The sequence below is a fragment of the Lolium perenne genome, chromosome 3, assembly GCF_019359855.2.
Source record: "Lolium perenne isolate Kyuss_39 chromosome 3, Kyuss_2.0, whole genome shotgun sequence".
Classification (NCBI taxonomy): domain Eukaryota; kingdom Viridiplantae; phylum Streptophyta; class Magnoliopsida; order Poales; family Poaceae; genus Lolium; species Lolium perenne.
This window is the reverse complement of record NC_067246.2, coordinates 45526414-45540342: the sequence shown is the minus strand read 5'-3', so window position 1 is coordinate 45540342 and position 13929 is coordinate 45526414. Positions and strand designations below refer to the sequence as shown.

Sequence of the window (13929 nt, the reverse complement as noted above, 5' to 3'; positions counted from 1 at the left end):
TCGATGCAGAAGCGCCACGTGCCATCCGACTTGCGCACCAATAGCACCGGCGCGGAGAACGGGGACGTGGAGATCCTGATGATGCCCGTAGCCAGCATGAGCGTGCACTGGCGCTCCAGCTCGTCCTTCTGCAGCTGTGGGTAGCGGTATGGGCGCACCGCCACTGGCGCCGACCCTGGGAGCAGGTGGATACGGTGGTCACACGCGCGTGAGGGCGGTAGGGCCTGCGGCTCCTCGAAGATGTCACCGTGCTGCTGCAGCAGGTGTGTCAGGAGGGGGTGCTCGGCGTCCTCGGCCCTGGAGACGAGCTGAAGCTGCGGTGCGGGGGTGGCGCCCCCGAGACCCTCCCAGCGGATGTGGCAACCCTGGCGCCAGAAGGTCGTCGTCAGGGCGTCGAAGTCCCAAAGGATGGGACCGAGCGTCCGCAGAACGTCGACGCCAAGGATGAAGTCAAAGCAGCCCAAGTCGATGCCGGCGCACGCGATGACGAAGTGCTCGTCGCCAATGGTGAGGGGTACGTGCTGGACCACCCCATGGCCGTGAAGACGGTTACCGTTGGGCACGGTCACGTGGAGGTGATCCCCGCATGTCGGCTGTAGCGCGAGGCGGCGTGGAGAAAGTTGTGCATGGAGCCCGTGTCCATTAGCGCCACCAGGGTCTCGCCATGGATCGTGACCGGTAGCAGCATCGTCCGCTCGTGGCGGATGCCGACGAGTGCGTGTAGAGAGACGACGAAGGCCGTGGCGGCCGCGGCGGTCGGCTCGGCCGGCTCAGACGTGGTGGCAACCGTCCCGGTCGTCGGGTCGCCCTCCTCCACGTCGACTGTCTCTAGGTAGAAGAGGCGCGGGCACACGTGGCCGGGAGTGTTGGGGTCGTCGCAGTTGAAGCAGAGCCCAAGGCGGCGACGTTCGAGCTGCTCTGCCGGGGTGAGGCGGCGGAACGTGCGAGTAGCCACGGGGGCGGGGCCGGTCGGTCCAGGTGGGGCGGGGCGGGTGGCAGCCGCGGCCGTAGGAGGAGGCCGAGCGGCGCGGGACAGGGGTGCCTGCTGAACCGCCTGGGCACGACGCTCATAAGCGCGCGCGTAGTGCATCGCCGTCTGGAGGTCCTGCGGGGTCTGGAGCTCGACGTCCACGCGGATGTGGTCAGGAAGTCCGCCTATGAAGAGCTCGGCGCGCTGTTGTCCCGTCACTCCGGGCGCATGGCAAGCGAGGGCCTGGAAGCGGTCGGCGAAGTCCTGCACCGTAGTGGTGAAGGCCAAACGCCCGAGTTCCGCCAAGCGGCTGCCGCGGATCGGGGGGCCGAAGCGGAGAAGGCAGAGCTCGCGGAAACGGTCCCATGGGGGCATGCCACCCTCGTCCTGCTCCAGGGAGTAGTACCACGTCTGGGCGGTGCCGCGGAGGTGGTACGAGGCGAGCCACGTCCAGTCCGAAGCAAGAGTGCGCTGTCCGCGGAAGAATCGCTCGCCTTTGGTTGAGCCAGTTGAGGGGGTCCTCGACACCGTCATACGTGGCAAAATCCAGCTTGGCGTAGCGTGGGGGAGCGAGGCCGGCGACGCTCTGGACGGGGTACTCCGCGCGACCAGCGGAGGGCTCCGCGGAGCGCGCGTACGTCGGTTCCGGGAAGGACGGTCGCGGAGGGTCCCCGGCGGCCGTGTAGAGGGGAGGAGGCGCCGGTGCGGCCGAGTAGGCGGGCGGGGGCTCCGTCGCGGTCACCCACGCCGGGAGCCGGGAGTGCGACGGCGCTGCACCCGGCGGATGGGAACGCCCTGGGGCAGCGAGGAGGGACCAGCGGCGGGACCCGGTTGCCACGACGCCCACGACGGTGGAGGCGGTGAGGCCGAGGGCGGCACATGCACGCCCAGGCGGACGGAGCCGCCGGCGCGACCGGGTAGGCGGTGAGGGGCGGCGGAAGGGATGGCGAGGTCATCCCCTGCGTGCCGATCAAGTACAGGCGGATGCCCTGTACCGCGATGGCGAGGTTGCGGATGGCCGTCGAGAGCTCCTGCTGCGAGAGGAGGGGAGCGGCGTCGGCGGTCTCCGCCATGGGCGTCGCGTCTCCCGTGGAGGGCGGCGGCGAACGTGGTGGCAAGTGCGCGGCGGCGGTGGAGGCCGGCGGTGTCTCGGAGGTGGCGGCGATGGTGGCGGCGGCTTGGACCGAAGACATGATCGTAACCGAGGATGCTGATACCAAATTGGTAGAATCAGCGTATCTACCAGGTCTAGGGCGGAGATTGTAGGGGAAGGAAGGGGCGGTGTGCGTGCGGAGGCGAGGGCGCCGGCGGCGGCGCCGTCGCGCGGCAGGGGAAAGCGGCGGCGCAAGGCTGGCGGCGGCTAGGGTTTGGGACTCTGACTCGTGAGGGAGTCGGCAACAAAGTATGTTTATTGCTTAATTGTTCTTGTCGATTACAACTCATATATATAAGAGAAATCTGCTAAACCCTAATCTGCTAATTGGGCTAAGTCCCTAACTAAGCCTGGCTGGCCTGGCCGGCAGGCCCCCTCCGGCGGTAGACCAGCCCGATCATAACAGTTGGAAGCTGCAAGTTTAGTCTTTCCATTGCCCATTTATCTTCCCTATTAGCTTAGAAGGCATCACAGGCTCAAGACATGAATACTGAAAAGCAGTTTGGCCATTCGTTCTTACACTAGTGATATGCTGTATTGAATCTACTTGGTATAGATCCCATTATGGGAGAGGAAGTTTCTGATCCGTGACCGGTTTTCTAGCGATCGTGGTACTGGCTTTTTTGAAGGATGACGGACTTTTTTTCACCTACAGACACCAAATTAAAATTTAATAGTAAAGATAACATTACAAGAAAAAAACAACAAGCAGCCGGCCTCGTTCTGCTGTACTCTTGTCGTCTGTGTAACTTGTCTCGTAGCTGTAATATCCCTCCGTCAAAGCACATGCTACGAGCATGGAGCCAAGCACTTAATCTTCGCTTCCTCCGTTCTATCTCGTAAGACATGGCTAGGGTTGATATTTTGGAACCTTAACCACTAATATACTTACAAAGGATTTGCTAGTCATCAGGCGACTGAGAACTTCTTAAGTCTCAGTCGATCTAAGGGCTGTCAGATTTTCGTGGAGATTCGTAGTGCTGGGCAGGAGAAAAGGAAAAAGAAAAGTATGCTGCTGCTGTGATTTGAACCAGAGACGACTTAGCGCGGATCCTTCAAACAGTTCAAGACCAGTGTGACAGAAGACTCAATATGCCACTAGCCAATACAATGCGTGCCTATATATAATTAGAACATAAACTTTGTTTATTTTCTTTGTTTTTTAAAACATCGATTTTATTTTTTTCCCATTCTGCCATCTTTCTTCTTTTATTTATTTTCCTGTATATTTTTTTGTGTGGTTGCAATATTCTCGTGAGATGTGTAATTACTGGTTTTTAAAACAACTTGACTTTCCCTAACATATTTGCAACTACAATCATTTTGACATGAGCGACTAGATTGTGTGCAACTAGCAACAAAGTTTCGACACGAGTTTCACTTTTCTCTAGAAAATGGGCAACTCCGTTTGAGATTTAACATGAGATGCATTTTTTCTCAAGAAATATGCAACTCAATCGATTTTTAACATGAATTGCACTTTTCTCTAGAAATGTGCAACTCCGTTTGAGCTTTAACACGAGTTGCACTTTTCTCCAGAAATGTGCAATTCCGTTTGATCTTTAACACGAGTTGCACTTTTTCTCAAGAAATATGAAACTCGTTCGGTTTTTAACATGAATTGCACTTTTTCTTAAGAAATGTGCAACTAGCAATTGATTTTCGATACAAGTTGCACTTTAACATGAAATGTGCAAGCAGCAACTGATGTCCGACATGAGTTGCACTTTTCTCAAAAAATGTGCAACTTCCACCGATTTTAGTATGAGTTGCACTTTTCTTCAAAAAATATGCAACAAGCAACCTGTGGTCAATATAAGTTGCATTTTTCTCGTGAAATATGCAACTATCAATCGGTGTTTGATATGAGCTGCACTTTTAACTAAAAATGTGCAACTCCAACCGTTTTTTAATCTAGTTGCACTTTTCCTCTATAAAGGTGCAATTAGTTCCATTTTTCATACAAGTTGCACTTTTCGAGGAAAATATGCAACTCCAACAATTTTTCGTATTATTCTAAAAAAAAGTGCAACTAGCAACTTACATTCCATCGTTTTTTCTGGCATAACTCTCGTACGTAACAGACGCTACACAGGCCACACACCGATCAAAGCCTGCTGGCTGATAGTTTCTTCCACAAAGCAATCTAACATGGACAAGAAGTAGCTGGCTCAAGAAACAAGAAAGAAAACAAGTGGGGTGGTGTACGTACTGGTGCATACGCCAAAACAAAGGAGGCAATGGTGTTCTTGCTAGCTTGGGAGTTGGGACGTCGACTGAGACGTAGCATTTTCTCAGTCGCCTGATACCTAGGCATTATATTTAGGTAGGATAATTAAAACTATACTCACAGCCACTGTTAAAAATAACAAATTTGAAAATATTACAAATATACTATTTTCCTATATACAAGTTACTGGTCCAAGATTTATCTCGAGAGAATAATGACGGGAGTAATTAACATCGTAAGTAGATTCTCCATTGCTTTTTGTGTGGTTGATTCCAGAAACTGCCGTGACGAGGCCAAACATTAGGAGGCGGATCTCGTCGAGGCCTGGCGCCACTCCCTTGAAGAAGCTCAACGGAGAAGGTTCGTCGTCATTGACTAAATCAGATACAGTGAATAAGTGCTGTCGCCGCCTCATAGATGCCCTAGTGAGATGTATCCCGGGATCTAGCTAGTACATCTAGGGTTATGGTATATCTAGATGATGAACTAGCAAAGTATCTAGTTCCTCCTTTTGTATCTAGATAGATGAATGTATGCTTCCTTTTGTATGTGTGAATTTGATGAATTCATATGATTGTTGATGAAATCATGACGCCTAGTGTTATTTTAAATTTGCATTTTTTGTTGCCTTATCTAATCTGACAAAGCAAATCTCAGACCGCGAAAGTGGTTACTTTTGCCGTACCCGAGGTACGCAGGATCATCTAGAGTTGCTCTTATGCTTGGCTAGTGGCATTGGTGTGAATGGCTTGCGCTGCTACTTCATAAGCTTGATGAGGAGATCACTTGTCGCCATGGTGATGAGGAGGAGGTCACAATGCCGTGACAGCGGGTTGCCAATCTCGAGTATGCAGCGCATGGCCAATGTTGCATTCCCAGAAGACGAAGAACATGGGCTCGAGGTTGCAGAGGCCAGTGAGCAGGTGCACACTTACTGAGATGTAGGCAGCTTGCCCCCTCTTAGCACTTGGTGCAGGCTAATTAATTTGACGACTGCTTCTCTCGACATAAGTAGACCAAATCTAGTGAAAGCAACGTTTTGTGGGAGAGATTCATGATCTTCCCCTAATCCAATTCCAGGAAGGATATGCTTTGGTAGTTGTTGTTGAGGAAACTGTTGCGGCATCACCAAAGCCAGCACATGTGACTAAGAGCAATGCAGTATCGCACGTATTTCAACATATAAGAAAGGAATTGCTTTGTGGCACTCAACAATTGTAAGATCTTCCCTTGTTCCCATTGTCTCCAATTCCCCTATTTTCTCTGTTGGTCCTCTCTCATCATCTCCTTGTCTTTGAGTATTTTTTTTCACCTACTTGAGGTAGTAACATAGTGGTGCAACATATAAGAGGTAACATGTGATAGTAGGGCAGAGCTTATTATATACTTAGACGAATGTATGATGATATATCTAGATGAAGAATCATTACTCACACATGTGTAGGTTGGCGAAGTATTCATTTTTTAATCATCCAATGAGTGCATGTGGGTTGTGTGTACCTAATATGTACTATACTTAGCGTGCAGTCTTCTTTTTTTTGCGAGAATTTTGAAGCCTCCTAGGGAGTGAACCTCATGGCGACACTTGTATTCCCTTGTCAGTTAGGTTCTTGTTGATTCTTTTATGTGTAGCGTTTGGTGCTTTGTACCGTTCTGGGGGTAATCGTCATGTTCCTGTTGGTTTCCCACGTGTGGCATATTGCATCCACTTATGTTGTTGTTCTAGTGGTGATGTGTTTTGGTGCATTTATTATGTGGCCTTAGTTGCGGCAAGTTTGGGCTGCCTGTGGGATCTAGGTTGGTTTCCTGTTTTTTTTTTTGAAAGCTCAAACTTTATTAGGACATTTCGCCCAACACAATACCAACAATAGCTTCTGGTACTTTATAATCCGTGAACAAAGCTCTGTTAATATCACAAGACCTCCCAATTCTCGCAAGTTCAATGGCAGGCTTATTCAACTCAGGCTTACACCAAATAATATTACAAGACACAAATGTGGTGCTGATTTGGAACCTTAGTTCATCAATATTTACTCCAGCTTGTTGACTATTAAATGCATTTATAAGCAATTGCAAGTATGACTCCATGATGTTGCGAATAGCACCCATATGTTCAACTAGCCGAAGCGCTTGCACATCCGCACATAGTTCTACATGGAAGGCATCCGAAACATGTTCAGTTCGGCCTACAGTTGATGCCACAACTTCTCCCCAGTGATCACAGACAACTGACACCCCACCCTGCATGGCCATGTCTAGGAGTGAAAGCACCATCAATATAGACTCCGCTCCCGCTTGTATTGAATATGAATCAATCGACGTAGTATCAGGTTAAGTGAGAACGATAAAAGTAACCTGGTTTCTTCTAAAAAAGGGTAAATGCATAGCCTTGCATGCCGACTTGTGCATGCACATGTCCGTGTCCTATGCTGAGTTGTTTATAAAGCCGAGTTGCTTATATCAGGAGGTTCGATCGATACGATCGGTTACATATATACTAGTAGTCGGTACAGGACATTGAGTTCCATACGGAAGGGACTTAGCTACACAACCTACCGACTAGGAAACATCAAGCCTGTACCACATCGGTTTACATCCGTGACTAATTCTAACATCCTTTTTTTTTAGTTAAGTATTTGCATGTGAGCTTAGCCAGGTAAGTTAGTCCGCTTCCAAGTAGCAGTCGGCTTTGTATGCCATAATAAATTGAGTCCGAGTCCCCTTCGAGTTAGGATAGCTGGCTATGCTATGTGCGTATATAAGATGCACCAGGCTGCCGTGCATCAATGCAAGACCGAGATATTGAGAAGAACAGAGCGCGCGCGACAAGTGCCCTTGGACAAAGTTTCTGGCGTGAGTTTGTTCATCTAATTTTACGTGATGGCCTGGGGCAAACCCAAGCAGTGGCGGAAGAGAACGGCGGACAGCGACGAGGAGGAAGAGAGGATGGAGCACAGCAAGGAGGAGGAGGACCAGAGCATGGAGGACAGCGACGACGAGGAGGAGAGCGTGGGCCGCGTGGCTGACCGCGCCCGCCTGCTAGACGCGGACTCGGCGCCAGCCGCGGCCCGGGCAGAGCTCGCGCCGTACATCGAGGACATCGGCAGCTACATGCGGTACCTGGAGAAGTTGAGGAGGCCGACGGACTATATGCCGACGACGGGGGAAGTTAACCCCTCTTGGAGAGCCGTCCTAGTGGACTGGCTCGTGGAAGTGGCCGATGAATTCAATTTTCCGGCCGACACGCTTCACCTTGCGGTTTCATATGTGGACCGCTTCCTCTCGGTGGGCGCCATTGTCACGAGGGAGCTGCAGCTACTGGGTGCAACTTCAATACTTCTTGCTGCGAAATATGAAACCGATGCATATGCACACAAGGCGAAAGATTACAGTTACATTAGTAACAACTTATACACCGAGGAGCAGGTGGTGAAGATGGAGGCTGACATACTGAATAAGCTCAAGTTTGAGATGGGGAGCCCCACTGCAAGAACTTTTCTACGGAGATACGTAACTATTTGCCCGCGGGGCGATGTAAAAAAGATAGAGTTCCTGTGTAGCTACCTTGCGGACTTGAGCTTGCTGGACTATGACTGCACAAAGTTCAAGCCATCCGTTGTTGCTGCCGCCTGCCTTTTTGTGGCCAGGTTCACAATCAACCCAAATAGCTGTCCTTGGAACCTGGTGCTGCAAAGAAGGGTGGGCTACATGGTCTCTGATCTCAGATGTTGCATCTTGAAGATACACCGTTTGCAGTCCATCGGAACGTATCCATTCCTGAAAGAAACAGCCGTCAAAGACAAATATAGTCACAGCGAGCTTGAGTGTGTGTCAGCAATGGATTCACCACGAGAAATCCCAGAGTACTTCCTCAAAGACATCAAAGACCACAAAAATACAGACAGTGAAATGCGGAAGCACTGTCGCCACATTTAGATATCTTGCTATTTATGATGTGCGACTCCAACGTGTTTGCACTAGCTTTAGATAGAGTGGTGTCATAGTCAACAATATTCAGTGTGAAATTGCAGAATCATTTTAGAAATAGCATGCCCACTCCTGTAAGTAATTCGTTCGGTTGCATTAACACTGCAGCGCCACCTGCATTGATATTTTGGTAGTGTGCGAGCATGAGTGATCTTTTTTTGTACCTAGGAAGGTGTTGTAGACAAATGATGTGATATCCAACATGCAAGCTTTCAGGCAACATGAAAGCTTTTCAGGCGATTCTAATGTTTTGTTGCATATATATTGTTCTTAATTAAATATAATGCAGTTTTCACCCAGGAAATCATATATAACGAAAAAAGTACAGCAAAAAGAAAACATATTATATAAGTTTCTTTTGAGATAACTAGCATGGTGGCCCTCGAAAATGTCATGACATGATCTGAAATGTGTTCTAAAGTAATCCCTCCTTTTATTTATCTGGCGATATGGGGTTTTGCAAAGTCAAACTTTATCAAGTTTGACCAAAAATATATGGAAAATATTAACAACTATAATAGAAAATTCATAATATATAAATATATATCTTATGACGGTTATATTGGTATAATGTTTTTTTAAGCTCGATATAACTTTTAGATTTCAAATGTTCATATTGTCTCTAAAGATTTAGTCAAAATTTGCAAAGTTTAACTTTGACTAAGCCAAGAATATAAACAAATTGTGAACATATGGATTACTAAAATTTCATAATCATGGTAAATGATATGCTAATAAATTCCATGGATAAAATAAACACTTTATGAATATCTTCATTGGGTTTACAATGGTTTTTTGTAAAAAAATATAGTGCCATGTCTTGTTTGAGATAATCTGTCTTTGGGATGCATATTTTTACATAGAAGCCCCTCATACATTTAAAATATTACCAAATTGGCCTACAAGTTCAAATTTAAAATTCAAATCTTCTCCGCTTCCTTCCTTTTCAAATCTTCTCCGCCCCCGTCATTTCCGCCGCCCGCCTCTCCGCTCGCCTTCGAAAGGCTCCTGCGAAGGTCGCCCGACCTAAACCTGCTTATGATTGAAGGTCTTAAGCATGGGCCCGGCACTCCGCTTGCGCTCCGTCCTCCACTTTAGAAGTAGGAGATTTATGTTTACATATTTTTCTATATCCCAATTTTATTCTACAGCCTACATGTACTTGTCATGTCACGTCCATGTATTTCCTTTCTAAGCGTTCATGTTCAACACTATGTAGTATTTTGTTTGAATAGGAGAAAACATTGCCTATTGATCATTTGCAGAAGACTTGCATATCTACATCTGGCATGCGACCGTATATGTCAAAGACTTTTCACCGGAAAGACCTTGACACGCTAGTCCAACACATACAAAGGCTTTTATTGTTGAAACTACTTGAGGGAAGTGGTGCTTTAGCTCATAGGTACATACAAACTATTATAAAAAGTACATAAACATTTTAGTAAAAAGTATCATAAAATTTGATATAATATTTTCACTTTTACATCCGGACAGTCTATGTTCGCGCATAAAATTTCGGGGGAAAAGAATATTTTATGTAGTCTAAAAATACTATTTTTTTGTAACTTGTGTACAAACATAGAATATCGAGATATATGCACAAAAAGTTATTTCAAATATTTTTGAAATTTTAAAATGAGTTTACACACAATATATCCATATGCAGCCTAGAGATATATTGAATTTTCCCAACTTAAGCTGTATCTTAAAATAAACAATGCTACTTGATGCATCTAGCTATTAAGACCTGATTTTCTCAACAAAAAAAAGACTTTTAAGACGTGATGAAGACGGACTCTCCAAAAAGTTGGACACGTAATGTTGGGGGGATGACCCCCGGTATGCCAAAGGCATGCCAAACCGGATGGTTTGAGCCATCAAGATACCGGTTTAATATTCTTACCGGAGCACAAAGATAAGAATTTGGTTAAGTGAAGCTAAGCCGGTATCCCCAAGAGGGGTATACCGGAACCAGATAAAGAAGATACCGGAAAGAAGGGCCTGTCGGCAAGACTGGTCAAAGATTCTCTTCAGAGCTAGAAGACAAGGATGAGCTAAGCAAAGAGGCTTTAATCAGAGCCCTGGCGCCAAAGAGAGAGGTGACGCTGAAAGAAGCCGGAGGACGTCAGCGTCCCTGATTAAAGAAGACCTCGGCGTCATCCCTGATTAAAGTAGCTTTGTAAAGTAGTTTGTCCAGTCAAAGATGCCATTAGGGTTTCTTGTTCTGTAAGCCACCCTCTCCCCTATATAAGGAGAGGGGGCACAGCCTCTTACATGCGCGTGTTAACAGAGGAGATTAGACGATAGACCTTGTATCCAAGACCCTGTAACCATGTTGAGATCAATGAAGCTAGCGATCTAGTAAAGAGTTCTTCCTCTTGTCTCTCCTCTTGCATACCGGCCTTTGGCTGAGTTCTTGAGGAAAGCATCCGGAAGTTCATCCCATCTAGTCGCAAACCCTCCCCCGAATCCTCTAGCGCACATTCGGCCCCAACTTAAGCCATCCCATGGCATCTGCTCGTTCGCCATGACGACAGTTGGCGCCCACCGTGGGGCATGAAGTGGCGCTCGCTGGAGTTCACATTCGGGTGGGCATCCTCGACGTCGCCGGCCAGCGTACGGTCTCCGCGTTGGTGCAGCGCATCTACGCCATGGACTTCATCAACGACAACGCGGGCTGCTTCGCTAACGGCGGCATCTTCCCCAAGAACGGCCGCATCATCGAGTTCGGCAGCCACCGCATCTACTTCGGCACCGTTCCTGTGCGCCAGTGCCTCTCGCCGGTGCTGGTGGCGCTGGATCCGCCAAGGTGGCTACATGCTGGCCGCGCTCCAGGCAGCGTGGAGGTGATGATGGCAGGCGCGGTCGACGCCGGCAAAGAGGCTGCAGAAGAAGGCGCTGGGCGTGCGGTTTCGACCCGTGCGGCCAAGCCAACGCTGGAACGAGGCGCAGGCGCAGCGGGAGCATCATCCGCGCCACCGGAAACACCGCTCCAAGCGGCGATGAACGTCCTCGCCACCCCCATCGCGCAGAACATTGACCCGGCAGCGGCTCAGGTGGAGCTGGAAGCGCAGCGCCAGAAGATGCTCGAGAGCGGCAAGGACATCGCCAGAGCGCAGCGCGAGCTGAATCTAACCCTACGTGAGTACAACGCTGCCCATGGCTTTGCTTCTGTTAGCGCTCATGCTGCTAGGCTACCGGAAAACCGGCTTAAGGCTCGCAATCTAGATCAGGATCTGCGCAAAGAAATTGCTGCCGGCAAGAGCACATCTGCATCTGTGAGCATTGTAGAGAAACCTAAGTACAGTAGCCCGGATAAAACAATAAAAGCTGCTAAAGCTGCCGTAGCGCTATGTGACTCACTTTCCGGGGACGCACTGGCAAAACAACAAGAGCGTGTCCGGGAGCTTCTTGAAACTATCGAGCAGCAAAACGCTGAACAGCTTGATAGGCTAAACAAGGCTGTGGCTTCAAAATCCGCGCGTTCGACAAGGAATGCCGGTAGCAAGTCCCATGGGCAGGCTTCGTCCCCCCATCCGGACAGAAGAAGAGAAAAAGAAGTGAATGCGCAGCAGATGACTGTGTATGATCCGGTCCTTGCCGGAAAGCAACAAGCCGGGCAATATGATGCCGGCAGAAAAGGCCAAGGGGCAAACAGAGGCTACGCCAAAGAGGGCTATGCCGGAAACAATCATGCCGGTAGACAAGAAACCGGGCAAAATTATCGAGCTGCAAGGGCGGCATATGATGAGGAGGAAATAGATCCCCTAAGATACCGGCAGGCAAGGGCCGCGGTACCGGAATGTTACGATGAGGCTGATTCCGCAAGACCGGTAGCATACCGGAACCCATTAGGAGAACGCTTGGGAGAAAGATACTTACCGGAACGGGATGCGAGGCACCGTCTGGATAGAGTGTACTTGTCAGAAATGATCGAAGAAGAAGGTCCCCCAGGCCCAAAATGCTTTGGCCCAAGGATCATGAAAGAAAAACCACCAGTTCGCAACTTTATGTTGCCCCGTGACACAAAAACATATGATGGCACCACGAAGCCGGAAGATTGGCTCGCGGACTATGTAATCGCGGTATACGTCGCAGGCGGCGGAGGAACCGTAGCTGGAGGAGGAAACCGGCGATGGGCCGTGAGAATCATACCATCGTTTTTGGTTGGACCGGCAAGAATCTGGCTGAACAACTTGCCGGCAGGAAGCATAAATGGCTGGCTGGATTTTGAGGAAGCTTTCGTGAGCAATTTCAGCAGCACCTATCAGAGGCCAAACAGGCCGCAGCAGCTCGCTCTGTGCATACAGCGCCAGAACGAAACAGACCGAGATTATCTGGTCCGGTGGAACACTACAAGGAACTCCTGTGAAGGGGTAATCGAGGCACAAGCCATTGCTTGGTTTAGCAGTGGATGCAGGAGAGGTTCACCGTTGTGGCAAAAGCTGCAGCGGAACATGCCGACAACGTTGGCAGAAATGATACGTGTGGCGGATAGCTATGCGTTGGGAGACCCAATGCAGCCGGCAGTGCAACCTGAGCCGGAACAGCAACGCCAAGAGAAACACCGGGATAACCGGAACAACAAAAGAAGGGAAGATTTTCCGGATCGAAGGTACGATCCGCAGCAAGTTGCTGCAGTGCAAGAAAACTCTGAGGCCAGCGGCAGTCAGAGGCAGAGAACCGGATCGCAGCCATGGGCGGGTCCTAAAAAACAGTGGGTAGAAAAGAAGCCTTGGGTTCAGAAAAAGAACTGGCAAGAGCCCGCAAAGTACACCATGGAAGCTGCCATGGACCAACCTTGCCGGTGGCACACACCGAATCCGGCACACCCGTCAAACCATCTGACGAAGGATTGTACCTGGACGAAGTACCTGATGCAAAAGGGAACGGTAAAAGATGCACAACCACCACAAGACATGCCGCGTCAACAACAGCTACCGCCACCACCGCCGCTTACCGGGGCAAACGCCTTACCGGTGCAGCCAAACCGGCAGCAGTACCAGCAAGTTAACCAGGTGATGGAAGGCAATGGCCAACCACCTCCACCGGCACCTTTGGGCCGGAACATTTACAAAGATCCAGATATGTGCTACGTTGTGTTCGTAACTGAGCCAACCGACAGACAGAGCCTATATCGCCGCTCTATGGAAGTGAACGCGGTGATGCCGGCAGTACCAAAGTACATGCTGTGGTCTGATCAAGAGATCTCGTGGTCGTTCAAGGATCACCCTAAGATCATGCCTAACCCGGGTGGATATGCTCTCGTCTTGGACCCAATCATGCAAGGGCCAAATGCTCGAGTCAAATTCAGCAAGGTGCTGATAGACAATGGGAGCAGCATAAACATCATGTGCCGGCACACCATGAACATGCTGGGCATAACAGAAAACATGCTTCAGCCAACGCGCACAACGTTCCATGGGATCATTCCGGGACTGTCTTGCGCGCCGGTTGGAAAAGTCCGGGTGGATGTGTCGTTTGGAGGACGTGACAATTGCCGGGTTGAAAACCTTGAGTTTGAGGTGGTGGACTTAGATAGTCCTTACCATGCTTTGCTCGGGAGACCAGCGTTGGCTGCTTTCA

The 13929-nt window shown here is 49.4% G+C and overlaps 1 protein-coding gene across 1 annotated transcript; it reads left to right on the top strand.

Moving 5' to 3' along the window:
- Positions 1-7464: 7464 nt before the first annotated feature.
- Positions 7465-8289, top strand: LOC127339296 (cyclin-A3-2-like). Its single transcript, XM_051365165.1, has one exon. It carries the CDS (start codon positions 7465-7467, stop codon positions 8287-8289), a length of 825 nt encoding a protein of 274 aa, XP_051221125.1.
- The last annotated feature ends 5640 nt before the right edge of the window (positions 8290-13929 follow it).